At 41.9% G+C, this 27,223-nt stretch overlaps 2 protein-coding genes across 5 annotated transcripts in view; one reads left to right on the top strand and one right to left on the bottom strand.

The window, feature by feature from the left end:
* CLTRN (collectrin, amino acid transport regulator) overlaps nucleotides 1–1,330 on the bottom strand; it is a 78,653-nt gene extending 77,323 nt beyond the window's left edge. Inside the window, exon 1 of the mRNA XM_060138468.1 lies at nucleotides 1,156–1,330. Coding sequence (XP_059994451.1) covers nucleotides 1,156–1,198 — 43 coding nt within the window. The 5' untranslated portion in view covers nucleotides 1,199–1,330. The remainder of the gene's footprint in view (nucleotides 1–1,155) is intronic.
* Nucleotides 1,114–27,223, top strand: ZRSR2 (zinc finger CCCH-type, RNA binding motif and serine/arginine rich 2). Of its 4 annotated transcripts, none has more exons than XM_060138467.1 (12): nucleotides 1,115–1,438; nucleotides 1,840–1,919; nucleotides 3,820–4,008; nucleotides 5,392–5,482; nucleotides 9,596–9,704; nucleotides 9,898–9,984; nucleotides 12,802–12,840; nucleotides 13,448–13,566; nucleotides 19,896–20,109; nucleotides 23,813–23,868; nucleotides 24,544–24,653; nucleotides 26,564–26,724. In XM_060138467.1, exons 1-12 carry the CDS (start codon nucleotides 1,398–1,400, stop codon nucleotides 26,614–26,616), a joined length of 1,188 nt encoding a protein of 395 aa, XP_059994450.1. In that variant the 5' UTR covers nucleotides 1,115–1,397; the 3' UTR covers nucleotides 26,617–26,724. The 4 variants fall into 4 exon arrangements, 3 of the variants coding, with proteins under 3 accessions (XP_059994450.1, XP_059994448.1, XP_059994449.1); XM_060138465.1 differs by lacking the exon at nucleotides 26,564–26,724 and adding an exon at nucleotides 26,731–27,223 and having other exon boundaries at nucleotides 1,135–1,438; XR_009538558.1 differs by lacking the exon at nucleotides 26,564–26,724 and having other exon boundaries at nucleotides 1,114–1,438; nucleotides 22,416–23,868; nucleotides 24,544–24,637.

Below are 27,223 nucleotides of genomic sequence, written 5' to 3'. Positions count from 1 at the left end.
TCCACTTGGAGGCTTGTTACTGCAAGTGTCTTTCTAAGAGGGAGTAGGGCAGTTTATGAAGAGTTTGGGCTTCTGCTGAATGATTTCAAGGAGGGACTAGGGAAACAGGCAGCTTAGTAATTGGGTATCTCAGTAATTTTGATTTGGAGGAGAGAGGGAAAAAGGTAAGCCAGGGAAGTTATCCAATTATCAAAAGATGGGGGTTGTTAATCCTTTTGCAGTCGCAACCTGTCCTTGGGAGAAACACTTTTTTCTTGGTCTTGTCCCTGGCCTTGTATGTGTAAATCACGGTCTAATTATTAGCAGGGTTTATTTTGTTTTCTCAGTCCCTTACCCAATTGCCCCAGTTTAATTCCTTGTCACCTCTCACCTAGATTGCGTTATTCCGGCTGTACCCTTTATATTGTAAACCAGAGTAATTTACCTAAAACACAAATATGATCACAACAAGCCTCAACTTAAAATCTTGCAATGGTTCTCTGTTCCCTACAGAGCATAATTAAGGCTTCTTGGAATGGCCCTCCTCCACAACCTAGCCGCAGCGGTATTCAAGGAATACCGCTGTATTCCTTGAAACTTTCAAATTGCCCTTTATATTCGATGGCCAAAATTCTCGCGGTTCTGGCAGATCCCACCTTGCTTCACCTCTTAGTGCTTTTGCTTATGCTGGTTTACCTGCAATTCCATTACCACCCTCTCCACCTGAGTAAAGGTCGTCTGCCTTCAAAGCAACTCAGGCATCAGAAAGCTCTCCCTGAATCTCCAGGCGGACTATGTTAAGTAATCTTAGCTGCCTGTACCATATTATCTAATCTATGAATTGGTCCTTCTCTGCCTCTGGATTGTAAATTCCTTGGGAGTAGAGGTTGCACCTTTGCAGCCTCGGTAGTTAATTTCACCTATAGAGCCGGCAGGTGTGAATGGAAGGGGGCGGCGTAAGGAGCTTTGTCTAAGGCGTTGATAGGTCGAACTATGGAAGGAGCCAGAGCCTCGGACTGGAAAGCAAGGCGAGCAGCGTGAGAGATGAGGCTTTGTGAATGGACGAGAAAGAGGGAGGTGTGGCTTTAACTTCTTGGCCACAAGACACCTCACAATGAGGTGGGGAGAGGGAGTGATAACGCACTGGGGAAGCGCTACGAGGGAAAAAGTACTTACAAGACGGGTTAGGAGCCCAGAGGATTTTTCGAGAAGGAGACATTTACTTGTGCAGGATTTTGGAAGACGAGCTACCTACCTCCCGTCGTCCGTCTTTGGTCAGCCAAGGGGGAGACAGGCTACCGCCCCTCTAGCCCGAGAGGCCGCGCAGCGACCGCGACTCCGCGACTGCGCGCGACCGCGGACGCCTTCAAGCCTGCCTCTTCCGGCCGACCGTTGCGGGGCGTGGCGGTGCTGGGAAGATGGCGGCGTCCGAGAAAATGATGTTTCCGGAGAAGCTAAGGTGAGCTGGGTTGGGGGAGGTGAGCTGACAAGAAAAGGGGACGGAGCGGACCGAGGCTGGGTTGAAGGATTTGCAGGCAGAAAGGGAGCTGGGCCAAGCAGATAAGCCACCGCGGCAGCTCGATCCCTTCCCTCGGCGCGCCCCGGACTGTCCGCGGGCGTCTGTGGGCTCAGGGAGGCGAGGAGGGGTGCAGGTGGTGGGATGGAGAAGACCTGCCGTCTGCGCATGGGATGGCGAGGCGATGGTAAAAGCATGCTCTGTAATTAAAACACGGGAAGCAAGGTTTCACTTTCGAGCGCCCAAACGAGTTCCTGTCATTGGGCGCGGAGGAGAGGGGAGCTCAGGCACCGTTGCAGGTGCGGCCACTGACGCTGGAGTGTGTTTGTGTCTTGTTTTTCCAGCCACAAAAAGTACAGGGCCGCCCTGAAGAAGGAGAAACGAAAGAAACGTCGGCAGGAACTCGCTCGACTGAGAGACTCAGGTAATGGATTCATCCTGTTTTCTGTGTATGCAACTGCTCCCCCGACTCCCGTCCTGAGGCCCCAGTGTCAGAAGGAAAGCAAGTACCGTATCCGAAAAAGAATTGCTGTGGCCACGGCCTCTCAAAAAGTTGTGTTAGACCCATGTCAGAAACAATGTTAACGTACTCAAGGGGTGGGGGGGAAGTCACGGTGAATCATCACCTACTGATTACGTGTTAGGTATTTATGAAGTATCTAATATTACAGGTGCAGGCATTACGAATTACAGTAGCTGGCCCAGCCTTTGCACGTAGTAAGTATTCGGTGAATAGTTTTCTTTGTAAAACCAGCAGGAGTCGACAGTTTTAGACACTTTGCAAGTTTTTCTTAAATTTCACTAACATGAGAGACCCCTTGTTGACATTATTTAAACATATATGCATAAAATTAGTTGTGAAACTTACTTGACTTATAAAGCGATATACTTACAAATCACAAAACCAAGTCAAATTATACAATTATACATCCAGTCCCCTGCAGTGGAAGCTCACTGGACCGCCAGGGAAGTCCCCATATCTACATTAATGTAGTGTTAGGGATGATGGGAAATAGATGCTCACAACGTGAATATGGTACTGAGTGGAGTTTGGAATGCCACTACTACTGTTGCCCTGTGGTTATTTATCACTTTTTTTTCCTATTAAAATACTGTGGAACCTTCATCTGTACTGATGGTGGTGTCATTTGGCCTTCATGGCAGAATCTAACATTTGTATATTAAACCTACCTGTTTAATGAACTTAGTTGTAAAGTTGTATAGTGTAGTTATAAATGCAGACGAAAGCACTGAAATCACGCAGGAGTACTGAGTTATAATGGTTACCATACACATTAGCCAGAATATGCCTGTTAAATTATCCTAGACAATTCTTGAAGTCCACAGACTCAAGGAACCAGGATTCTCCAGCCTTGAGAAAATAGCCATGGAGGTTTTACTTACCATTGGAGTTACCTTGTAACTGTTTCAGTAGCATTACTTGGGATACTTAGAATGGAAGGGGCAGTGTGTTGCCCTGCAGCCTGTATTAGCATCTCTGTTTTATTCGTTCAAAACTGGTCCACTAGAGGCAGGATAAAGCATCAGGGATAAAAGGAAAAACAGGTTAGGCTGACGTTATTGATGCCCTTAGTGATTTCCCAGCCTCCTTGAAGTTTTCAGCTTCCTTACTTTGTTAACCTGTTTTCTTGTAACATGCCCCCACTTTTAAAAACTCTTCTTTTTCTTTACATATTTTAAATCCAACATATTCCATTGATTTTTTATTCCCCTTTAACTTTGTAAAGTGCATTTGGAGTGAGCCTCTGTGAATAGGCAGGTGGATGTGTCCTTTGGCAGTTTAGTCAATTGAAGGATGCAGCTCACTGGTCTGCTCGTGATTATATATGGCTAATGGCAGATCCAAGACTAAGCGCTTGTCTCTGGATGGCTGCTCCTGCTTTGGCCTACTCCAACTCACAATTCTTTACTTAGTGGTGCTTCATGAATAGTGTGGTCTACCAATTGCTGCTGTGGGTTGTAGCACACGTTGCATGGGCAAACATGACAGAAGGCTAGAATATAGAAGTATTCTGTAAGGATTGCTATAAGAGTGAATTGGCAAGTGATTAGTAGAAATTTCTGGAGTATCAACCTCTCTATTACAGGTAGCCTCTTTAGCCCCCAGTTCTACTTGAAATAATCTGAAACGAGCTGCATTATCAGAAATTAAGGTAACATGAAGGATAAAAAGCAAGTTGCAAAATTGTAGCATGATTCCATATACAGTTACATGTATAATACAATTAGATATACATTTGACCCTTAAACAACATGGGTTTTGAACTGCTCAGGTCCACTTATATGTGGATTTTTTTCAATAGTAAACACTGTTGTACTACATGGTCTGCAGTTGGTTGAATCCAAGGATGCAGAACCACAGATACAGAGGAATCATGGATGTGGAGAGCCGACTCTAAGTTATACATGGATTTTCAACTGCGTGGAGGGCCAGTGCCCATTAACCACTGCATTGTTCAAGGGTCAGCTGTATGGTGATTATCTAGGACTGGGTGAGTCTTTGGTTAGACCTATACTTAATATATGTGACAGACAATATCTTTTTCCTTTTAGCCTGAGATCTTCTGTTATATTTCCTTAAGATCACTTCAGTTTTCCTCCTTTTTTTCCCTCACATTTAAATTCTGAGTAGAAGAGGATATAAATTTTTATTATATTAAAACTTATTTTCCCATGTTTTCATTTTATTTTTATTTTTTTGCGGTACGCGGGCCTCTCACTCTTGTGGTCTCTCCTGTTGCGGAGCACAGGCTCCGGACACGCAGGCTCAGCGGCCACAGCTCACGGGCCCAGCCGCTCCACGGCATGTGGGATCTTCCCGGATCGGGGCACGAACCCATGTCCCCTGCATCAGCAGGCGGACTCTCAACCACTGCGCCACCAGGGAAGCCCCCATGTTTTTATTTTGAAAATGTTCCAATGTACAGAAAGTTGAAAAAATGGTTCAATAAACATCCATGAACCCTTCGTCTAGATTTGTCAATTGTTAACATTTTGCCTTACTTTCTCTCTATATATAGATAGATCCATATGTACAAATTTTTTCTGAACCCTTTGCATATCAGTTGCATATCCATACCCCTTACCCCTAAATACTTCAGCCTGCATCTCTTAAGAATAAGGACCATAATACTAAACAAAGGAACATTAATTCAGTAATATATATACAGGCCATATTTAAACTTTCCCAATTCAAGTTTGATTATTTTGAAAAGCTCAAGCCAGTTGTCTTGTGGAATGCTCTGCATTCTAGATTAGTCTGTCTTCTGATTGGCTTCAGGTTACACTCTATAGCAAAATACTACAAAGCTGATGCTGTATAGCTCTCATTGCATACATCAGGGGGCCTCTCATGTCAAGTTGTTCCACTCCTAATGATGCAAGTGTGGTCTAAGTGTTGCCAATCAGATGGCTCCATTGTAAAAGATGTTCCTGCCTTTGTAATTAGTACTCGTCTGAGGGCTGATATTTTGAGATAGTGTAAATAAATATTCTCTTCCCAAATAAATATCCTCTTCCTACAGTGGGGTGCAGAAGTGAGGACTTTTCTACTTAAGTCTTTCTACATTTTTTAGTTGCCATTCTTCTATACAGGTGGATGTTCCCTCTCACACCTCACCATCTTTTGGGGTATTACTATGGAACCATCAATAAATTTTTTAAGTTTAATGTGTTATCTACTACCATTATTGTTCTTTTCAGTGTTCACATTGTTCCAATTTGGGCGATTGGGGCCCTTTATTATTAGAAAGTTTTAAAAACAGGTTTGTACCATAATTGTAAAGATGAAAAATTGTATGTAAGTTTTTCCCTGAATTATTGACCAAGGTTTTGTAATATACAGATAGTGTACTAAAACACTGACATTCCTTCAGGACTCTCACAGAAGGAGGAGGAGGAGACAGCGGCGGATGCCTTTATTGAAGAACAACGACGAGAAGAAGAGAGGCTGCTGGAGAGAGAGAGGTCAGCACTGATTGAAGCGCTTCCTGCGAACCCAGTTATTTTACTTGAATATCCTAAATCTTCGCTAACTAGGGCGGGTCTTCTTTATACAATCTTATACAAAATAGGTCTTATAAAATACCCTGGATAAACTGTTTAAACCGCTAGCTGATGGGCTGAAAAAAGATATTGTCTTTAAAAAAAAAAAGTATTATTCACTCTTTTTGCTCATTGGTAAATGTTTTTGAAAAAAAATCCAAATAATTAAGAAGTGTAAAAGTATTATTCACTCTTTTTGCTCATTGGTAAATGTTTTTGAAAAAAAATCCAAATAATTAAGAAGTGTAAACAGTGAAAGGGCTTCAGTAAACTCAACACACCAAAGATAGCCCCAATAAGAAGGTAAGAAAGAAACTGTAGATGTAGTATATATGTATATTTCTATCGTGGGATGATATTTATACCTATTTTTCTATAAATTGCTTTTTCCGCTATATAGGACATTTATTTCGGTGTTGGTGCAGAGATCTAATTCAACCATTTCAATAGCAACACAGTATCCATTGTATGACTGGCATAATTTATTTTCTATTCATAATTTATAGTTCTCTACTGATGGACATTCAGGTTATTTACTATTAAATAACATTCACTTACCATGTACTATTAATTTACTCTTATTTACTATTAATTTATTATTATTTTACATTCAGGCTTTTTACTATTATAAAAAAGTTGCAGTGAGTATCCATGATTATAAATCCATGGTAATTGTCCTATTATTTCCTTAGGAAAATGCCTAGAGGAGAAGTACACGTAAAAGGTAGATGGGCAGGTAGAAAGGGCATCCAGATTGCAGTTTGCAGCCTTTCCAAGAGTGAAGCAAGGTGCCCATCTCTCCACACCTTCACTCACACTAGGCATTATCAGTTCTTAAAACTCCTTTAGTGAAAAGTCATATTTCATTGTTTCAAATGTACATTTAAAAAAAATTTTTTATTAGAGTATAGTTGATTTACAATGTTGTGTTAGTTTCTGCTGTATAGCAAAGTGTATCAGTTATACATATACATATATCCACTCTTTTTTAGATTATTTTCCCATATAGGCCATTACAGAGTATTGAGAAGAGTTCAAATGTACACTTCTTAATTAGTAGGGTTGAGTATCTTTTTATATATTATCTATTTGTAGCTTGCTTAGTTCTTGCACCTTTCTCTTTTGGGATTCATTTTTTTTTAAGTTTGTTGTGCAAGCAATGTTATTACTTGATTAAGGATATTAATCCTTTATCTGTCCTGTGTGTGATGTATATTTTTCTCATTTGTCATCAGTCCTAACTTGGCTTATCGTGTTACTCACATAATTTGATCTCCATGTCGTCAATTTCATCATGATATCTAGGCTTGATGTCTGATTTCAAAAGGCCACCCCCATCCCAAGTTGACAAAAATATTCTGCTCTTTTTCTCTTTTGGTATTTTTCAGGGGGTAGTTTGTTTTTTATTCCCCAAGTGGTACACAATAATATGAATCTGCTTAATGCTACTCGACTGTACACTTAAATGGTTAAAATGGTAAATTTTATGGTATGTATACTTTGCCACAATAAAAAATAAATAAATAATTTTTTAAAGGAGAAAAAACTTTATAGGTCCTGTCTAGCTATTTAGTGTGTTCACTGGAAATGTTGCTTCTTTTCTTGTAATTAGTTTCTGTTACCCAAATAAGCACATAAATAGGTGGAAGTATGAAAATGCTGAAAAAATAAAAAAAAAGTAGTAATGATTGGGAACAGGGAGTTGGATTCAGCCAGATCTGCATTGCAGTCCTGGCCCTGCTACTTACTAGCTGTGTTCAAGTTGCTTAATCTCTCTAAGCTTCAATTGCCTCGCCTTAAATATGGACATAAACAGGGACTTTCCTGGTGGTCTAGTGGTTAGGACTCCACGCTTCCACTGCAGGGGGCACGGGTTCGATCCCTGGTTGGAGAACTAAGATCTCACATGATGCAGCCAAAAAAAAAAACCATCAATCATAGTACCTACAGCATAGAATTGGGGAGATTAAATGAGATTAATGAGGTGGTAAGTGTATAGCGCTTAACATAGTGTGAGCAGATAGGAGGTGCTGTAATATCTCTGGTTGTTCTTACTACTAGAGATTTCTGTAATGATAAAGATATGTATAGCATGAAATAGGGAAGTCATTTTTCTTGCTTTCCCATTTACTTAGATGCTTCTTTTAAATCACATACACATGTCTTTGTGTTCCCTTGATTTTTGTTTATTCCTATACGAGTTGCATAATACTTTATTGTTGAAAAGCAGGAAACTTATTTGAAAATACTGAATGGCTTTATGTACTACTTAAAAGGAGGTGTATAGTGTCAAAGGTAAACAGAGCCGGACATTAAAGTGCAGGAACAGACTTTATTCAGTAACTCCTGACAGTAGGGGAAGACCTGAGCTCCATTCTGGTTTGTGCAGAGGCGATTTGGGCATTTAAAAGGGAGAATGAGGAAAGTGAACAGTACCAGGAGTTGATCCCTGTGAAGGTGACCAGGAAGCTGTGTTCGTTAGTGGGCAGTTAGGGAAGTTAGGGCTTTATCCTCCCACAGAGACTGGGAGCCAGAGGCCTCATCCTTCTTAATGACTGCATTTCCCAGGAATGGCTCTCAGGCCCTTGAGAGAGACCCTTATGAGCTGTAAGAGACACATATTCATAATTACGAGCCCTTTTGAGTAATGCTCTAGGAGAGGGAAGGCAGAGGCCTATTATCAGGTGTTGGCCAGAGCAAACAGTCCATTTTCTAGGCAGCATTGAGTTTTCTCAGGCAGGCATTTTAATGTCTTGGGGGGTGGGAGGTGATGGGGTCATCCTAGGGACACAGCCTTATGCTGCTAAAAGGCATGCTAGAGTTTGCTCAAGTCTCTTAGTGCAGGGGGTTGACAGAGTTATGTGCCCAGAGTTCTAGAGTTCTCAGTATTATATCCAAGTTACTAAGTTTTAAAGTTTGTAATATTTTACTCTTTTGTGGTCTTAAATATATATACACTTTGGTTCAGTTTATTTACAATGAATATCTTCCTCAAAAGGTTCATGAATCAGAGTTCTGCACACTGAAACATTTACATATACTCTATGACATACACAGGAACGTTGACACATGCAACATGCCAGTGTCTACTATGGCTAAAAGATGGGTTCCTGGAATCTGTAGTTGGAAATGGAATACTTTTTCCCATCAAGTATTTGAAATTGTGGTTGGGTCCCCAGACTAGACATAAAACCTTATTTAACTGCTAATGTCCCTGAAGTAATACAGAACAGTTTCTCATATTTCATTTTCCTTTTACAAATTCAGTGGGAAAATGCAGTCTAGGTTTTAAACACTTAATCGGCTAATAAACTTTTGAAATATAACCCATCTTTAAGTTGGAAACTTGTGGTATTGGATATCTGAGACACCATTTTAAGATAAGATCACTCTTTATAATTGGTCATTTCTAAAAATAAACTAGACACCCACTAATCTGTTTTTGTAACTCTTTGTCATCTTTTCTTACAACCTGTAGCTTTCTTTATTTTAAAGACACGATCACGATGTAGTTCTATTTTTCTTCTCTCAGCAGTTAGGTGCTTGGGGCAAACCACAGGAGTCTCTCAGCTGTAAAGAGTAGCAGTCCAAGGGTTTACAGCAGGAGATGTCAGGTTTTTATCATGCTGCAATCCTGCGACAGGCACTTTCAAAATGCATAGAACAGGAAGGGTAATACTTCCTGAATGTGAAAAGCTGGATGTTACTCACTTTATTGGCACCTACACATCACTGTGGTCAACCTAAAGGGAAAGCTAGAGTGTCATTGTTTTGTGTAAAGATATTACAGATAGGAAATGTAGAAGTAGTGATTTTATGCTGTCACCCTCTAGGAGGATATGCTAAAATGTAGTGCTTTTCCAATATCACTACTCATCTCTTGATCCTCTTACCTCCACTTAACTGCTTTCTAGAAAATATCTTTCATGATACTTTCGTCATTCCCAGAATCCCATTTGCTATCATATATGTGTGTGGATGTATTTGTAGATTAGTGCCCATTTCTTTTATCTGATCACATCGTTACATCAATAGGCAAAAATTACATGAGGAGTGGTTGCTGCGGGAACAGAAGGCGCAAGAAGAATTCAGAATAAAGAAGGAAAAGGAAGAGGCAGCTAGAAAACGGCAGGAAGAGCAAGAGGTATGGTATTAATCAGATAACCAGTTAACCAAAACGACTCTCATTGAGTTACATACCTTGAACTTTAAAAATCGGATATTATCCATTTTACCAGTGTTGAAGTTTTTCATTTATTTGCCCCATATGTGAAATGTTGTAAAAAAGTGAGTCTGAAAAATAATTACCTTTCTTCTTTCTTTTTTCCTCTGTAAAGAGAAAGTTAAAGGAAGAATGGGAAGAACAGCAGAGAAAAGAGAGAGAAGAAGAGCAGCAGAAGCTACAGGAGAAGAAGGAAAGAGAGGTGATTCCAGTCACAGGAGGATAGATGCACTGCGTATCCTCTTAGTGAGCGGATGGGGCGGGTGATAGGCTTGAAGGATAAGCTATAGGCATGTCAGGTTTGGACTTGATTTTTTCTTTAGAGTCATGTTTTTAGTTTGGATATACACTAGCGTTTCCTTATGATGCTCTTCTTTGGGTGGGTGCTGTGGCAGATGCCTTAAATGAAGGTTTTTCTTCATCTCTGCCGATCTTACTCTCTATACCAGGGATTGGCCAACTTTTTCTGTAAAGAGCCAGAGTAAACATTTTAGGCTTTATGGTCTGTATGGTCTTTGTTGAAAATGTCCAACTCTGCCAGTGTCCCGTGAAAGCAGCCATAGGTAACACGAAAATGAAGGGTGTTGACATGTTCTAATAAAACCTTATTGTTGTATTGATTAAAAACCGGCAGCTGGCCCCTGCCTTACACTTTGTACCACTCTAGAGCAAATGGTGTTCTTCGGAGGTTTTGCTGTATATGGGTTGACTTACTTAGAGAATACTATTTTATATAGTTTCCACCTTTGTTTGATTCATAAGAGACTTCACTGCTTTGGACATGTCAGCAAGAACTAATAGATTGAAAGAAATCAGACTCAAATATTGAGGGATGAGGAAATATTTTTTGTTATTAAATCTTGACTTCCTTTCTAACTTGTGCTATAAAGGCAATTGTAGCTAACCTATAGTTGCTCACACACAAAAAAAGAATCTATAAGGTATATGTATATATCCTGTATATCTTCCAGGATTGTTTTTAAAGATTGCTTTGGTCTATTTTGCTGCTGTTCCTTAACAGTGTATTTATTTCAAAGATATCACAGCTCATCTTTCCTTGACTGATTCATCAGGATGTATCTTTTCTGTGATAATGCTATGTATGAATAGCATAAAATTGGGTAATCACCAGATTACGGGGGAAAATGCATTTGTTTACATCCTGGTCATGATGGGGTAGAAGCAACCTTTGTTTCTTTTGTCTCAGGCCATCAGTTAATTCCAGTGCAAATTTTAAACACCCTTATTTGAGTACTGCTTTCCAGATGAGGCGAGATCATGCTAAGTTTTTAGGGGGCAGGAAAATTGTTTGGAGCTTGTTATTTTTTTAGTAGAGTGTAATAAATTCCCATTTTAACAGTGGAATGTTCTTCAACTGAGGTCTTTCTGGCACCAGATAAAAGCTAACGCTTTTGTTTCAAAGGAAGTCTGGTGAGACATTAAGGAGAAGTGGGTAAAATGAAGTCGATTCTAAGCATATATAAAGGGATCTGCATTCTTTGTTTCTCCTGTAAGCTAGATGCTTCTCTAGGGTTTGGAGATAGGGCAGCGAAAAAGATCTGTACTCATTGAGTTCGGTTTCTAGATGGCGGAACTGAATATAAGCAAGCAAGGTCATTTGAAGTGCTCTGAGGTAATGTTAAGCGGTATAAAGGAATAAAGCATTAGAAAAAAAAAAGAAAGAAGGCAGAATGTCATGTGACAGAGTGATTGGGGTAGGAAAGTACTTCTTTCGATTGCCTGTCAAGGAAGACTTCTCCAGGGAGAAGCCGACGTGTGAGCTGACGCCTGAATGCAGAGATCTCAGAGAGAAGGGCTCCAAGCAGAGGGGGGACGCCCTGAGCGTGGAGCTGAAAGGAGGTCAGGGTGCCTGAATCCTAGAGACCAAAGGAAAGAGCAGCAGGGGTGGGGAGGAAGTCAGGAGGGTAGGCAGGGTCATTCATGTAAGGCCTCCTGGGTGGGAAGGACGAGTTTGGATTTTACCTAAAGTGTCATGGGAAGCCATTAAAGGGTTTTTAATCAGGGATTGACTTCATCTAATTTATCGTTACTTTTAACAGATCATTCTGACTTTTGTATAAAGAATGGGGGATGGGGGTGGGGAGTGGTGACCAAGGAGGCAAGAGTGGATATATGGTGACCAGTTAGAAGGCTGCTGTTCCAGACAGGACATGATGGTGGTTTGGATGACAGTAGTGCTTAATACAGAGAAGTACAGAGATTTGGGGTGAGTCGTGGCACAGTCAACGGAACTCTAGCTGGTAGGCTGAATGGACCGGGAAGGGAATTCAAGTCATACTTTTAGCTTTTTAGTTTGAGCAGGTGGTCAGATGGCAACACCGTTTACTGAGATGGGCATTTAGATGGGCGAGGGGTAGGCAAGAGTGAGGTTCGTTTTGAGCACGTTAAGTTACTGAGGACCCTTACATGGCCAGGCAGAGTTAATCAAGTAAGCAGCTAGACATATGAGTCTTCTATGTAATGCTTTAAGGAGCTAGGGAAGAGAAGTCTGTCGAACATAATTTAAAACTTATTTAAATGCCAAGGAGGTCAAAATTGACTGGCATATTTCAGGACTGACTTTGCCTTATCGGAAAGTTTGAGATTTTTTATCAATCCCAGTTGCTGCTGTTCATGTCATAATGTAGCGTCTGTTAAATGTCTGTGATGTTTCAGCTAGCATTGTCTTTTATGATATTCACTAATACTTCATCTTAAAAACTAGAATGTGGAATATATGTTCAAATCTACTAAATACTACTCTTACTGAAATTATTAGAAGACTATGTTTTGCAATGTGTGCTGTTAAATGTCCTAGTTGAATGAAGATTCTCAGCTATATGTCTTTTGAAAGCTTTTCAGAAGATCTGTGCTGTAGAAAGCAAATTAGAACCTGAAGCCTTTTGTGTGCATAAGTTTTTTTTAAAATTGTGACACATGAGATTCTTAACCAGAGAAACCAGATGTGACTTACCTGACTTTGAGGTTTTCATTAGTCCTATGTTTGCACCATTTGTAGGAAGCTGTGCAGAAGATGCTGGAGCAGGCTGAAAATGAGGTATTTTCAAAACCTTTCATTAAGAACTTGAGACCGATGAACATTTCTTTAAAAACAATATTTCCAATAATGTTAATTTCGTGGTAAGCTACTTAGATCCTGTCTGAATGTGGGAATCACCTGCGTGGCTCTGTGCTTTGTACCTCAGCAACAACAAAATTGAACTGATGAACAAAAGCAAAGATCACCCTGGTGGACTGGACTTGTTTATAGTCCTTAAAGTGTGTGTAACCAGCATCACACACACTTACGCCCAGATGGATGGTTTAACTTGATTCACAGTAACTTAGATTGGTCTCAGGGGGTGGTTCCCTAAGAAGTCCTTCAACCCTTTTAGGAATGGATGGACCGAAGGGAAACTTTGGTGACTGCTCCTGGTAGCCATATCGATGCCTGATGATCGGCAGTGACTGGGAGCCAGGAGAGACATATAGCCCCTGTCTCACGACAATTGTTTGTAGAGTCTAGATTGTGTGATACAACTTGAATGTGTATATTCTTACATGAATCTGTTTTTATTTTTGACCCAAATATTTCGAATACCTTTTAAACATTTACTTCTTCATGGATTTTTAACACCAAGTAAAGTCATGGTTATTTTTAACAGTTGGAAAATGGCACCACATGGCAAAACCCAGAACCACCCATGGAATTGAGGATAATGGAAAAAGATCGAGCTAATTGTCCATTCTACAGTAAAACAGGAGCTTGCAGATTCGGAGATAGGTAACCAATTTTGCTTTATTGTGTCAGAGTTAAGTGACTCAAAATGTTGAGGTTTTTGAGTTGGCACGGGCTGGAGTTTGAAATGTTCATAGGCATCTGCTGCACTCTTGCTGCTGCTCCGGTTCCCCCAGCTGAGCATCCCCTGCTTCCTCCACACCCCCATACCTTTTCTCTGGGTGGGCTTCGTCCAGTTCTCTGGCAGGGCTTCCTTTGCGTTCCTCCCACAGCTATCTGAAGACCTTTTGCTTTTATTTCCTTTCTGCACTTGTATTAGTCCACATAGGACACCTGGGATGGGGAAATAATCTGTTTCAAAAGACTGGAGCAGTCTGGCTTTATTTTTTGAATGGCAAACACTGTACACAAAAGAGGCTTTAAAAACTGGCATGCCGGGCTTCCCTGGTGGTGCAGTGGTTAAGAATCTGCCTGCCAGTGCAGGGGGCGTGGGTTCGTGCCCCAGTCCGGGAAGATCCCACATGCTGCGGAACTGCTGGGCCCGTGAGCCATGGCCGCTGGGCCTGCGCGTCCAGAGCCTGTGCTCCACAATGGGAGAGGCCACAACAGCGAGAGGCCCGCGTACCGCAAAAAAAAAAAACAAAAACTGGCATGCCCAAAGGGATATCTGTGAAAGACAGGATCCGAGTTGAGTAGAGGAAAATTCTAATATGTGTTCTCAGTCTGCTCTGAGTCAGGAACAGACACCAGGTTCAACATCTGGCTTTAGCGGCTGTCAAGGTGGGAAAGTTACTTAAGCCCTCTGTGCCTTAGTTCCCTCACCTGTAAAATGGGGATTAAAAGCAGTACCCCTCGGGCTTCCCTGGTGGCGCAGTGGTTGAGAATCTGCCTGCCAATGCAGGGGGCACGGGTTCGAGCCCTGGTCTGGGAAGATCCCACATGCCACGGAGCAACTAGGCCCGTGAGCCATAACTACTGAGCCTGCGCGTCTGGAGCTTGTGCTCTGGAACAAGAGAGGCCGCAACAGTGAGAGGCCCGCGCACCGCGATGAGGGGTGGCCCCTGCTCTCCGCAACTGGAGAAAGCCCTCACACAGAAACGAAGACCCAACACAGCCAAAAATAACTAAATTAAATAAATAAATAAATAAAATTTTTAAAAAAAGCAGTACCCCTCGTCTAAGGCAGTTGTGAGTGAATGCAGGGAAAGCAGGGAGAACGTGGCAGGCCCATGGCAAGTTCTGAGTGTTTGCTCGTATTTTCATTTCGTTACTGTTGCCCTTATTCTCTGAGACACTCTGCTTCCCTCCCTCTTTTGGATCAATGATTTTAAAACAAGACATTCATGTGGAAAACTAAGTGTTGATGTTTTCATTCATTTAGCAAATATTTAAATACCAACTGTATGCCAGGCAATGGTGAGTTTTATAATTTGGCTTGTTTATGAATGAACAGCTTAAAGTAGATAAATAGTTCATAATGGTGAGTAAATCCATCTGAGGCAAAATCTAATTATTTTCATTCTGCAGAAGAAAAGATCTAATTATATCTTAGTGTCCTATTCATCATAAAAAGGGATATGAATAGGAAAATTCATATGTATTTAATGAGAAACTGTATGTTGTCTCTCGTGTTTATTTTATTCATAAAATTATCCATGCTGTTTTATTTCCTTCTTTGAAAATATGAACCTTCTCTAGCTTTCTCTTTCTTTTTTAATTTAAGCCTTCACGTCATTTTACATTTTTTAAGAACAGTGGTTCTCAACCCTGGATGCACACTAGAATCATTTAGAAAGCTTGAAAAAAATTATGTCCTACCTCAAATTGATTAAATCAGAGTTTCTGAGACTTGGGCACCCTAATTTTTGAAATGTGCTCAGGTGTTTCTGGTGGGCCCAGTATTGAGAGTCACTAATGTAGTATTTGTGACTCCTCTTATATTTTATAGCTGGGATTGTATATGCCCAGAATATCTGTGAAAGGATTCACAGGATCCGGTCAATAGTGAAAGTCTCCTCTTGAGGAACTGGGAACTAAGGAGGGGAGAAAGACTTTACCCTCCTTCATATCCTTAGAAGTGTTTCCCAAATGTATGTTTAATTTCATCAAAATAGTAATAATTGGGGCTTCCCTGGTGGTGCAGTGGTTGAGAGTCTGCCTGCCAATGCAGGGGGAACGGGTTCGTGCCCCGGTCCGAGAAGATCCCACATTTCGCGGAGCGGCTAGGTCCGTGAGCCATGGCCGCTGAGCCTGCGCGTCCGGAGCCTGTGCTCCGCGGCGGGAGAGGCCACAACAGTGAGAGGCCCGCGTACCGAAAAAAAAAAAAAAAAAAGTAATGATTGATGTAAAACATCCCCCACCAAAGAAAAAGTGTACAGTGAATTAGCTTTGAAAGACAGTTGAGACTCAATGTGAGTCACCTTTGCATTGGCGGGGGTGGGGTAGGGGTGGGGGATTGAACCAAATTGTATGTAAGGTTTCCCAGCTGCAGGAGTCTTCAATTATGATATGTTTCTAACATTTCCCTAAATGTGAAGACTTGTGGTCATCGGATTCTGGAGTCTTCTGCTGGGCATAAGTGAGAGAAGGGGAGATGTCCTAAGTGGTTTCAGGAAATCAGTTGACAGTACTTATTTGTGAAAAGGGGAATGGACTGTCAGGCTCTCAAAACCCATCCCTGAGGGCCGTTTCAAGGAAATATTGACAGTGGTCAGCTTAGTTTGTGAACCTTTCTTAATATATTCACAGGCATGTGAAATTTCACCATCACAACTATCAAAAAAAAGTATGAGAGCGATTTGGGTATTTGCATGATTCAAGTGATCAGTTGTGAAATAAGATTCCATGAAACCAGCAATTACAAAATCCAGCACCATCCCTTCAAACAAAGATACTGCCCCCCTTTCACAGAGAGCCCCAGTGACTTGCTCCAGATCATACAACTGTTCTTTTCTGTTAAGGTCTGTCACAACATCAAGCACTCCCGTAAGCTAAGCATTTCTTTGGTTGCTTTGTTTTTGTAATTAGTACGAGTTTGATTCTAGAACCTTTTTGCACTTGGAGTCACAGCTTTGAGGGGAGTTCAATTTTTATTTATTTTTTGGTCCTAAAAGAACATAATCACTGATGAAAAGTAAAATTTATTAATCAGAGTAGTTATTTATACCTCACTTGTTTCCAGAAGTGATTTAAAGAAGGCTCACAGGGCTTCCCTGGTGGCACAGTGGTTAAGAATCCGCCTGCCAATGCAGGGGACACGGGTTCGATCCCTGGCCTGGGAGGGTCCCACATTCCGCGGAGCAACTAAGCCCGTGTGCCACAACTACTGAGCCTGAGCTCTAGAACCCACAAGCCACAACTACTGAGCCCACGTGCCACAACTACTGAAGCCTGTGCGCCTAGAGCCCGTGGTCCTCAACAAAAGAAGCCACCGCAATGAGAAGCCAGCGCACCGCAACAAAGACCCAGCACAGCCATAAATAAATAAATAAATTTATGAAAAATAAAATAAAGAAGGCTCACAATCTACTACACTAAGTTTAATAAAATAAAAGAAATTGAAAGCAAGGAAAGGAGAAGAAAGTGAGTTATTGTGAACGTACAATACATTTGGCTTTGGAGTTGTATCCATCCCAGGCAGAAATGAGCTATGTAGTTCTTACCAAAAAGGAAATGAGTGGGATCTCTGGAAAGACAAAGATTTTCCAGGCATCAGAGTCTAAATATTTCTCCCGTGGAATACTGTATAAAGACATTGAGTAGGAAGGTGGACAGTAACTTTGATAGATGTTTTATTAACAGTTGCATATGTAATTTTCATGAGAATATTTCTCACAAAGACCTTCAGTAAATAATCACAGTCTACCTTTAGCATGTAGCTTGATTCTATAAAGGACAAAGGTAGTGGGTGCCTGGAGTGCTCCCCTGAAAAAAGAAAAAGAGGCATAGTCAGTTAGCTCTACCTGAGGGGGCATTTGGAGACCCATGCCATTTATTGGCTGTCCTTTGGTTAAGGTAATGTCCAGCTACATGATTTTGTGGCAGTCTTACTTGATTCAAGGATCTGAGTAAATAGCATGGCCTAAACCAGGAGTCCCCAAACATGGCTAACCTTCAGGACCAGGTGGGGAGTTACTCTGAAAACATGGGTTCCCCACTCTTGGAGGTCTGAACAGATGGTCTAGGGCAGGACCTGAGAAATCTCAGTTCTTCCCAGGTGATTCTGAGAATCACATGGGTTTGATACCACAACTTTAGACTGCCTTCCCAAATATCTCTTGTCTTAGCTGACTTTTCAGTAGAACCTATAGGGCTGGCCTTAAATACACTCAGATTATATGGACTATCTCTAGGCCAAGTGGGATTTTTCCCTAGATGGGGACTTTGGCGCTGTTCCAAAACTCACAAATGTTCATTTGACATCCTGGGTACTATAGAGCCAAGTTCATTCAGTTATGATAATCCCATGAGAATTTTAACCTTGTTAAATTGGTTTGTCATTTAATTCTGTATGTGCTCCATACTTGTAAAATTCTGGTTCTGCTAACACTGCCAACCAGGTTGAATCCTCGTTCTTTTTTCTGTGGGTATTTGCCCTTGGGAAGATGGATCTCATTACAAGGTCTCTGACTGAATAATCTAGGAGGGTCCTTTGAAAAATAGAAAATTTCACTTTAATGAACACAGATTGCCCATTTCTGAGCTGGGCATGGTGTATGCGGGGCATTCTGTGTGCATTGTCTCACTAGGTGTACAGAGATGTATGTTACAGACACTGGAAAGTGAGCATGAGTTAAACATTTATTCATTTCAGGGCCATTTTTTTTTCCTAACACCTGCCTTGTTTTTCAACTTTTTTTCTTCCAAAGTTCTGGGGATTTTTTTTCTAAAGTTCTCGTTTTAACTAATTTTTAAACTAGAAATTTAATCAGGAAAATTTTGATGATTTGGAATCCTAAACTGCATTTTTTTCCTTCATTTTACTTGAGGAGAAGGAAGTAAATAAGAAAGTAAACTCATATAAAAGATTTTTTTAAAAAATTACTCAGTTACAACCCGGTCCCGTTTAAGCTATGAAAAGAAAATTGTTCTTCACAATGGTTAAGCTTCATTAAAGAGAAATTCCTTACATTTAGCACATCATATAACACACAGGCAGTAGACTGTCGATAAGCTCGGATCTCTGGGATCTTCTCTCCCCAGCCATGTGACCTGGGTACGTGTGCTTCTCTAGGCCTCACTTTCTTTCTTTCAAAGTGGAGAAAATACTAGCCCTGGCTGTCCTAACAGTTTGCAAGGATCAGAAAAAGAATATAAAAATGCCATGAAAACTATGAAATGCGATCCATTTAGCTGAAACTCTCAGAATACCCTTTTCTCTAAGTGTCGGGTTTGTTGGCGATTGTATGGAACCAGAATTGCACTGTTCTCACCTTGTCCGGAGTCCCATGCTCGGTGTCTGTGTGCCTTTCATCACGCTCCGTCATGCCCATGCATCTCTTTCCTGGTGCTTCCACATGTGTAAGCCTTCCTGAACTTCAGTAAAAGGCAGCTGAATGGCATCTGAACTTGGAAATAATTCCCAACCTTACATTTTAATGAGACCCAATATATTGGTCAGTTTTAGAACAGTTTTTTTTTTTAATGCTGGATACTATTTTTTTAAATAAATTTATTTATTTTTGGCTGCATTGGGTCTTTGTTGCTGCGCACGGGCCTTCTCTAGTAGCGGTGAGCGGGGGCTACTCTTCGTTGCGGTGCACGGGCTTCTCATTGCAGTGGCTTCTCTTGTTGCAGAACTTGGGCTCTTGACGTGCGAGCTTCAGTAGTTGTGGCTCGTGGGCTCTAGAGCGCAGGCTCAGTAGTTGTGGTGCACGGGCTCAGTTGCTCCACGGCATGTGGGATCTTCCCGGACCAGGGCTCGAACCCATGTCCCCTGCATTGGCAGGTGGATTCTTAACCACTGCACCACCAGGGAAGCCCTTAGAACAGTTTGGTTTTTTTTTTTTTGTTTTTTTTTTTGCGGTACGTGGGCCTCTCACTGTTGTGGCCTCTCCCATTGCGGAGCACAGGCTCCGGACGCGCAGGCTCAGTGGCCACGGCTCACGGGCCCAGCCGCTCCGCGGCATGTGGGATCTTCCCGGACCAGGGCACGAACCCGTGTCCCCTGCATCGGCAGGCGGACTCTCAACCACTGTGCCACCAGGGAAGCCCTAGAACAGTTTTAAGTGTTGAAATTTAAAGTCTGAATGGGGTTTATCATCTTACAGTTCAGTTGAAACAGCTAAGTTGCTTGAGTATCTCACAGTTTAAAGCAAGCCTTTTATGTGTAATTTCTCACCATTGGAATGCTGAAGTTTTTCCTTCATACACAGGTGTTCACGTAAACACAATTTCCCGGCATCAAGTCCCACCCTTCTTATTAAAAGCATGTTTACGACATTTGGGATGGAGCAGTGCAGAAGGGACGACTATGACCCCGACGCAAGTCTGGAGTACAGCGAAGAGGAAACCTACCAGCAGTTCCTGGACTTCTATGACGACGTGCTCCCCGAGTTCAAGAACGTGGGGAAAGTGATACAGTTCAAGGTGGGCACATGCAGTGCGCGTGGAGGACGGGACTGGTTCGCCTCCTTCTGAAGCACCAGATGGCATGGGAAAGCGAGGGCACAGGCTCTCTGCCTGGGTGGGACGTGCGCTATGGTGGAGGGCCTGGCGCCATGTTGGAAGGAAATGTTAATTCTTTCTCTCTCTCTCTCCATCCACCTCATTGCCAGTACGGTTGAGGTACTACTTGAAATCTTAAACAGGTACTAGCATGACATTTCCTGGGTTCTGAGGTTTTGATGGGAAAAGATATTTCATCCATTCAGTACCTTTATGGTCCCATTCTTTTGCAGCCTGTGAATTCTCTGCATAAGGTCCTCTGCAAATAGGTATCCAAGCGTTCGCTTAGGGGCTGCATATGATGCGGAATGCCCTCCCTCCCATGGTCGGTCTCCCCTAGAGCCGAGGAGAGCAGAGTGTGACAATCGTCTACTTACTCCACCTACCGAGGTGGTTGATTTGTTGTTACTGTATTGTGTTGATGGTGCCTGCTTGCAGCTTCCACCCAAGGTGCATGTTCTTTTGGAGCTCCCCAAGAACATAAACCTTGATTCCTTTTCCTTTTTTATTTTTACTTTGTTTTTATTCACTGAATACTCTCAATACTGAAAATAGTGTTCCCAGAGTCATGGTTTGTGATGCAGCATAGGGGGTAAAAGAAGTGTTCAGATTACAGAGTTATTTTAAAACATTCCTTAAAGCAAGCGTGAAGTCAGGTGTAATGGCTGCTGCTCCTGGGCCCAGTGGTCAAATCCTAGCACAGTGAAGTCTCCTGCTGTCTGCAATTTGATCAGATCCGAACCTGAATGATTTTGTTATGTTAGGATGGGGGAAATGGCCCATAATTTGGAAAGAGATAGGAATAAAGCTGTGAATTTTTTCTGCTAGTTGGAAATGACAGTGGAAATTTGGAACAGCTAAGAAACAGAGCAACTGCGGCCCTCGTGAAATTCAAGGCTATCCTTCTTACTACTGATTTCAAGATTTTAAAAAATTCTTTCAAAATTTCTCTTTCCCCTTTACCTTTTCTTTCTGTTGCATGCACTTTACCGTCTTCACAGTACTTCTAAGTGCCTGGCCACACACGACTCGGTGCCACGTGAGAAGCACCGCTGAGGAGCTGGTGTGCTGACTAGCCGTGGGCTCTTTGCCTCTTTGTGCCTTTTCCTCATCCCTGAAGGGCGAGGACTGGACTACATCAGTGTTTTCCCGCATGGGGTCCCTACATCATACCGCTTCTGGGAAGTTAGTGCTGGAGCTTTCAACACCTCAGGCTGCTTAATGGAAATCACCCCCATTATCTGCAACAGGCCGTACCTACTAACCGTGGAGTTTTTTTTTTTCTTTTGTTGAGAATTCTGTCAGCCAGGCTCATGCTAATCACGTTGGCAATTATAAATGGAAAGCTGTTTAATAAACTTTTAGTAGAAAAATTTCCAAAACATCAAATTCATCATGGAAAATTAATAACGGGTCTTTGGGAACCACTGGCTTAAATGATCTCTAAGGGCCCTGGTGCGGCTCACGTGGCCTCCTGGGGCCTTTCAGTCTTCCTTCTCTCTCTCTCTCTCTTTTTTTTTTTTTTTAAAGATTTCGAGAAGCATGTGGGATCTTAGCTCCCCGACTCCCTGACTAGGGATCAAACCCGCACCCCCTGCATTGGAAGGCGGAAGGTGAAGTCTTAACCACTGGCCCACCAGGAAAGTCCCCAGTCTTCCTTTTTTTTCTTTTTTTTAAATAAATTTATCATTTATTTATTTTATTTTTGGCTGCATTGGCCTTTGTTGCTGCATACAGGCTTTCTCTAGTTGCAGTGAGCGGGGGCTACTCTTCGTTGCGGCGCGTGGGCTTCTGTTGCAGTGCCTTCTCTTGTTGTGGAGCACGGGCTCTAGGTGCGCGGGCTCAGTAGTTGTGGCTCATGGGCTCTAGAGCTCAGGCTCAGTAGTTGTGGCGCACGGGCTTAGTTGCTCCACGGCATGTGGGGTCTTCCTGGACCAGGGCTCGAACCCGTGTCCCCTGCCTTGGCAGGCGGATTCTTAACGACTGCGCCACTAGGTAAACCCCCCCAGTCTTTCTTCTAAGGATGGTGTCAGTCAGTAGTGTCAGTCAGTACGCATCCTGCCTCTCTTGGGATGCTCTAATAAAAATACTCTGCAACTAAGTTGTAAAATTATATCGATAGATTCATTTTGAAAAGAAATGCTAAACATTAGTATGAGTATTTGAGGACTTTTTTTTTTTTTTTGCGGTACGCGGGCCTCTCACTGTTGTGGCTTCTCCCGTTGCAGAGCACAGGCTCCGACGCGCAGGCTCAGCGGCCATGGCTCACAGGCCCAGCCGCTCCACGGCATGTGGGATCTTCCCGGACCGGGGCACGAGCCCGTGTCCCCTGCATCGGCAGGCGGACTCTCAACCACTGCGCCACCAGGGAAGCCCTAAGGACCTTTTTATACCGTTATGTAAAACGAAATCAGATTTGTCATTTTTTAAGACAAATGGTCAATGTTCACCCTCACAAGTAATGGGAACAGTGCATATTAAAATGAGATGTTATTCATACCCATCGGGAAAAAAATTATGAATTCTAATATCAAGCATGGGCGACGTTGTGTAAATTAGTAAAACCACTTTAGAGAGCAGTTTGTCAGTACCTAGTGAGGTTGAAAGTACATGGAACCTACAAATCAGCATACTACTTCCGGTCATGCACACTAGACAAAGTCCTACCGCCCAGAGAGGCGTTCAGGCATGCTGACTGTATCGCTGTTTGTTGATGAAAAATTGGAAGCACCTTGGATATGCATCATTAGAGGAGTGGATAAATATATTTGATAATTTGATATAGCCAGTATTTAGTAGTTTAAAATGAGTTATTAAGTTTACATGATTACATCTTGAAAAAAGGATGTGAAATAAATATTATTTATATAAAATTTTAAAATGTACAAAGCCATACTGTATATTGTTTATCAATATATATACGTGCTTCTTAGCATATATGTACATAAATATGTGTATACCCATACGTACATAACAGACACACACTTCTTTGTATGTCTGTACATAATATATGTATATATTTTATGGCACACATATGATATATGTGTATATGCCTGTCTGTGTGTATGTATGGCTGTGGGTATTGTGTCTGTGTAGATAGGGGTGTGTGTGTGTGTGTGTTTGGAATGTGAAGGTTATACCCAACCTCAGGATAGTGTTCCACCTATGTGATGGAGGAGGGAGAAGAATAGGATGAAAGGGCTTCAACTGGGTCTTTCATGTTTTATGTATTTAAACATTCTCAGTCAAAAATGGAAAATGTTAGTGTTAAATCTGGGTGGTGTATATAGGGGCTGATTTCTAGTCTCTGTATTTTTTTTCTTTTTTTAAAATAGTCTCTGTATTTTTATGCATGTGTGAAGCATTTCATATCTTTGGACAAAAAAGAATCAGGATCAACAGGGATCAGGTAATTGGGGCCTGCAACACTACCGTCTGCTGAAGTATGCCTTAAATAGACGTAAGAGTGGGGTAGTATCTTAATTTTGGAATCTTTGATTGATAACAACTTTTGGTAATGTTGGCCTGGACAAAAAATGCGTTTGATGACTGGAGGGCTTCTTTTCCTTAGGTTTTTGCCTTTTTTGTTTGTTTTCTAATGATGGAATTCTTCATTGCTCCTTAGGTCAGCTGCAACTTGGAACCTCATCTGAGGGGCAATGTGTATGTTCAATATCAATCGTAAGTATTCTAAACATAAACATCTTCACATTTGTCACAATATAGTGTTGTGATTACATTGACATCTGGGATTTTTCCACTGAATATATACCTTTCATATGCATGGTATTTTTAAAAATGTAAATATTAAGAGCTGACCTAGAAATATGGAAAGGATTAGAAAACTGTATATTTGTATTTCATTTTTCGTATACTTAGAGAGTTTTTAATTTTTTGCATTATAGTTAATTTTTTACTTATATAATTTTAAAATTAAAACACAAACTGAAAAGGGATAACTAGAATAGAGAACCCCAAATAAAAGCCCCAAATAATTTCAGTGTGCATTTGGCCCGCTAAGAGAGCAAGCAGTTAGTGTGTTGTTTCTGCTCGTCTTGCTGTTTGCCTGTGCTGCCATGGCTAATGGGATAAATTAACCATTGTATTGAATAATAGGAAGGACAGCGATCTGAGCTGAGAAGGAACAGGCAGTGACAATGGAAAACACTTCTGTTTTCCATTTCCATAAGGTGAGCTTCAGGACCTTGAATGCTGTAATAAGGACTCCCTAGGTAGCACAAAGGCAGTGAACTAGGTGGTCCTACAGTAAACAAATACAAGGGTTAATTAACAGTAGGGTTAATCTGCATATTAGAAAGTTACTCTAAAGTGCACCCTTTAATTTGTGGTTTCAAGGGAAGAAGAATGCCAAGCAGCCTTTTCTCTGTTTAATGGACGGTGGTACGCGGGAAGACAGCTTCAGTGCGAATTCTGCCCAGTGACCCGATGGAAAATGGCCATTTGTGGTAAAATACAACGTGACTTTTTCCCCCACTGTTCCACTGTCATATAAAGAATAGTTTTAGGAAAAAAACCAACCTTTTAAAGGTGTGAAGCATAGCTTTTGCCTCACCTGGTAGATGAGCAGAGATCATTATGTAAAGTACATCACAGTTTAGACCTGTAACCGACCTTGTGGGTCACTTTATGGATGAGGTGACTGGGGTCACAATGTATAGGTGACAGAGTCGGTGCTCGAAGTCCTGGGCTCTGCAGGAAGCCTGAGAAGTTGTGTCTATCAGGGATGCCGTCTCCTGATTGCAGTCTCAGAAGTGTTTTCTATTCATTGGCTCCTCACTTGAGCTGGGTTTTTTCCCATCTTTATCCCTAATGAACCTTCTGTCATCTTTGCCACCTAAAACATTACCTATGACACTTCCTGCCTTATTGAAATACAAGCTTTTGTGTCGTAAAGATTGATTATAGCTGTAGAACCTGGTCAGGGCACATTCAGTCAGGCTGACTCATCAGACAGTGGCTGCCAAGTCAGGAAATGAGTCAGTCCTTTGAGTAGCTGGCAATTTTGAAGGGCTCATTCTGTTTTGATTTCTATCAGATGGGCTTCGCCGAACCATTTCTTGTTGAAGTGCTCCGGGAGCTACGAGAGGAGCTGCCCATGCCTTACGGGACCACTTCCCTTACCCTTTGCGTTGCTTTGCTTTATACTCGCCTGCTTAAAACCTCTTGTTTCAAAATCTATAATTTATAAAGTCTGAATCTTTGGCAACCCGGTCTTAATAGATGCTCTCACTTAAAAACCATTTATCTGAAGGGAGAAAAAAAGGAATTTAGAATTCCTTGCTTTGGCAAACCAGAAGAACCATTATGCCTGATTTAAAGACTGGGGTGCTGAAAGAGATGGGTCTGTTTTCTCCATTTCAGTGAGGTGCTTCTGAGTGTGACTTTGACTCCCCCAAAGCAGGAAACTATTTATTTCACTTGTTATTTTTTAAATAAGTGCTTTATTTTTTCCTAGTAACTAATGAGCATTTTGTCGTGTCCTTATTATTGGATTATTGGCCACTGTATATCATCTTTGGACAGATGTCTGTTCAGATGCTTTGCCCATTTTTCATTAAGTTATATGTCTTATTGAGTTGTAAGAGTTCTTGATATATTCTACAGACAGGTCCCTTATCGCAGATATGATTTGCAAGTATTTTCTCCCATCATGTGGGTTGTCTTTTCACGCTGATGTTGTCCTCTGAAGCACAAAAATTTTTAATTTTGAGGAAGTCCAATTTTTCTATTTTTTTTCTTTTTTTGCTTGTGCTTTTGGTGTCATATCTAAGAATCTATTGCTTAGCCCGTGTCACGAAGATTTACTTGTATGTTTTCCTCAAAGAGTTTTATAGTTTCATAGCTTACGTTTAGGACTCTGATCCATTTTGACTGACTTTTTGTATATAGTGTGTGGTATGGAGGTATTTCACTTTTAACTCTTTTACATATTTAGGGAATTCACTGCTTTTAAAAAAGTTTGAAAATCCCCAAAAGATCTCTAAATTGTTCAAGTAGATTTCACCTTTGACAAAAATCTTCCATGTTAAAAGCACCTGGTAAATTTAAAGCATTAGGCCAGTGTTTATCATCTTCTTGAAGTATAAGAAAATACAGGATCTTCTACTTACGATAGGCTCTTTCTTTTGGTCAGTGGTTTGGTCCTCCCACCACCGTGCCCTCAAAGCATGTTGCCAGGGGGACTCCCAGGGCTGGTTCTTCACTGTTAATTAGGGATCTACATTGTCAGCAGGATGGTAAAAGCCTAGAAAAAATAATGTGGTCGCCATTGGTTCGGTTGCACTCCACACCATAATCCAGTAGGGGAACAGGGCATTCTGGTTAATTAAAAGTTCTTATCTGTTACTTTTCACAGTGCCCTTTGTTAGAGCATTGAATATTTTTGAAATTCGGGGAACCAAACTATGACATCAATGTACGTAAGGAGAAAATAGTCCTATCACAAGCGAACATCAGAAATGTACCTTCTGAAAAGGATGAAGTGCGAGCAGTAAATGCCATTTCTTCACTGTGCCCCTCCAGGTTTATTTGAAATACAGCAGTGTCCAAGAGGGAAACACTGCAACTTTCTTCACGTGTTCAGAAATCCCAACAATGAATTTTGGGAAGCGAATCGAGACATGTACCTGTCTCCGGATCGGACTGGCTCCTGCTTCAGTAAGAACTCAGAGAGGAGAGAGCGGCCGGGCCGCCACGACGACTACTACAGTAGGCCGCGGAGGAGGAGGAGCCCGGGGCCGGCCCACTCCTACAAGAGGAACGGGATGGCCGAGAGGAGGAGGAGGAGGAGCCACGGGGGCAAGAAATCCCACAAGCACGCGTCCAAAAGCCGGGAGAGGCACAGTTCCCGAAGCAGAGGAAGAAAAAGGGGCCGCAGCCGTGGCCGGGGCAGCCGCAGCCGCCGCAGCCACAGCCGGAGCTCCTCCAGGTCCAGGAGCCGCGGCAGGAGGACGTCGGGGAGCCGAGACTGAACTCTGCACAGCCCCAAATCCAAATAAACTTACCATGTCCTTCA

This window comes from Lagenorhynchus albirostris, chromosome X (genome assembly GCF_949774975.1).
Source record: "Lagenorhynchus albirostris chromosome X, mLagAlb1.1, whole genome shotgun sequence".
Classification (NCBI taxonomy): Eukaryota; Metazoa; Chordata; class Mammalia; order Artiodactyla; family Delphinidae; genus Lagenorhynchus; species Lagenorhynchus albirostris.
Note: the sequence above shows the minus strand (reverse complement) of the source record. Positions and strands in the feature narration are given on the sequence as shown.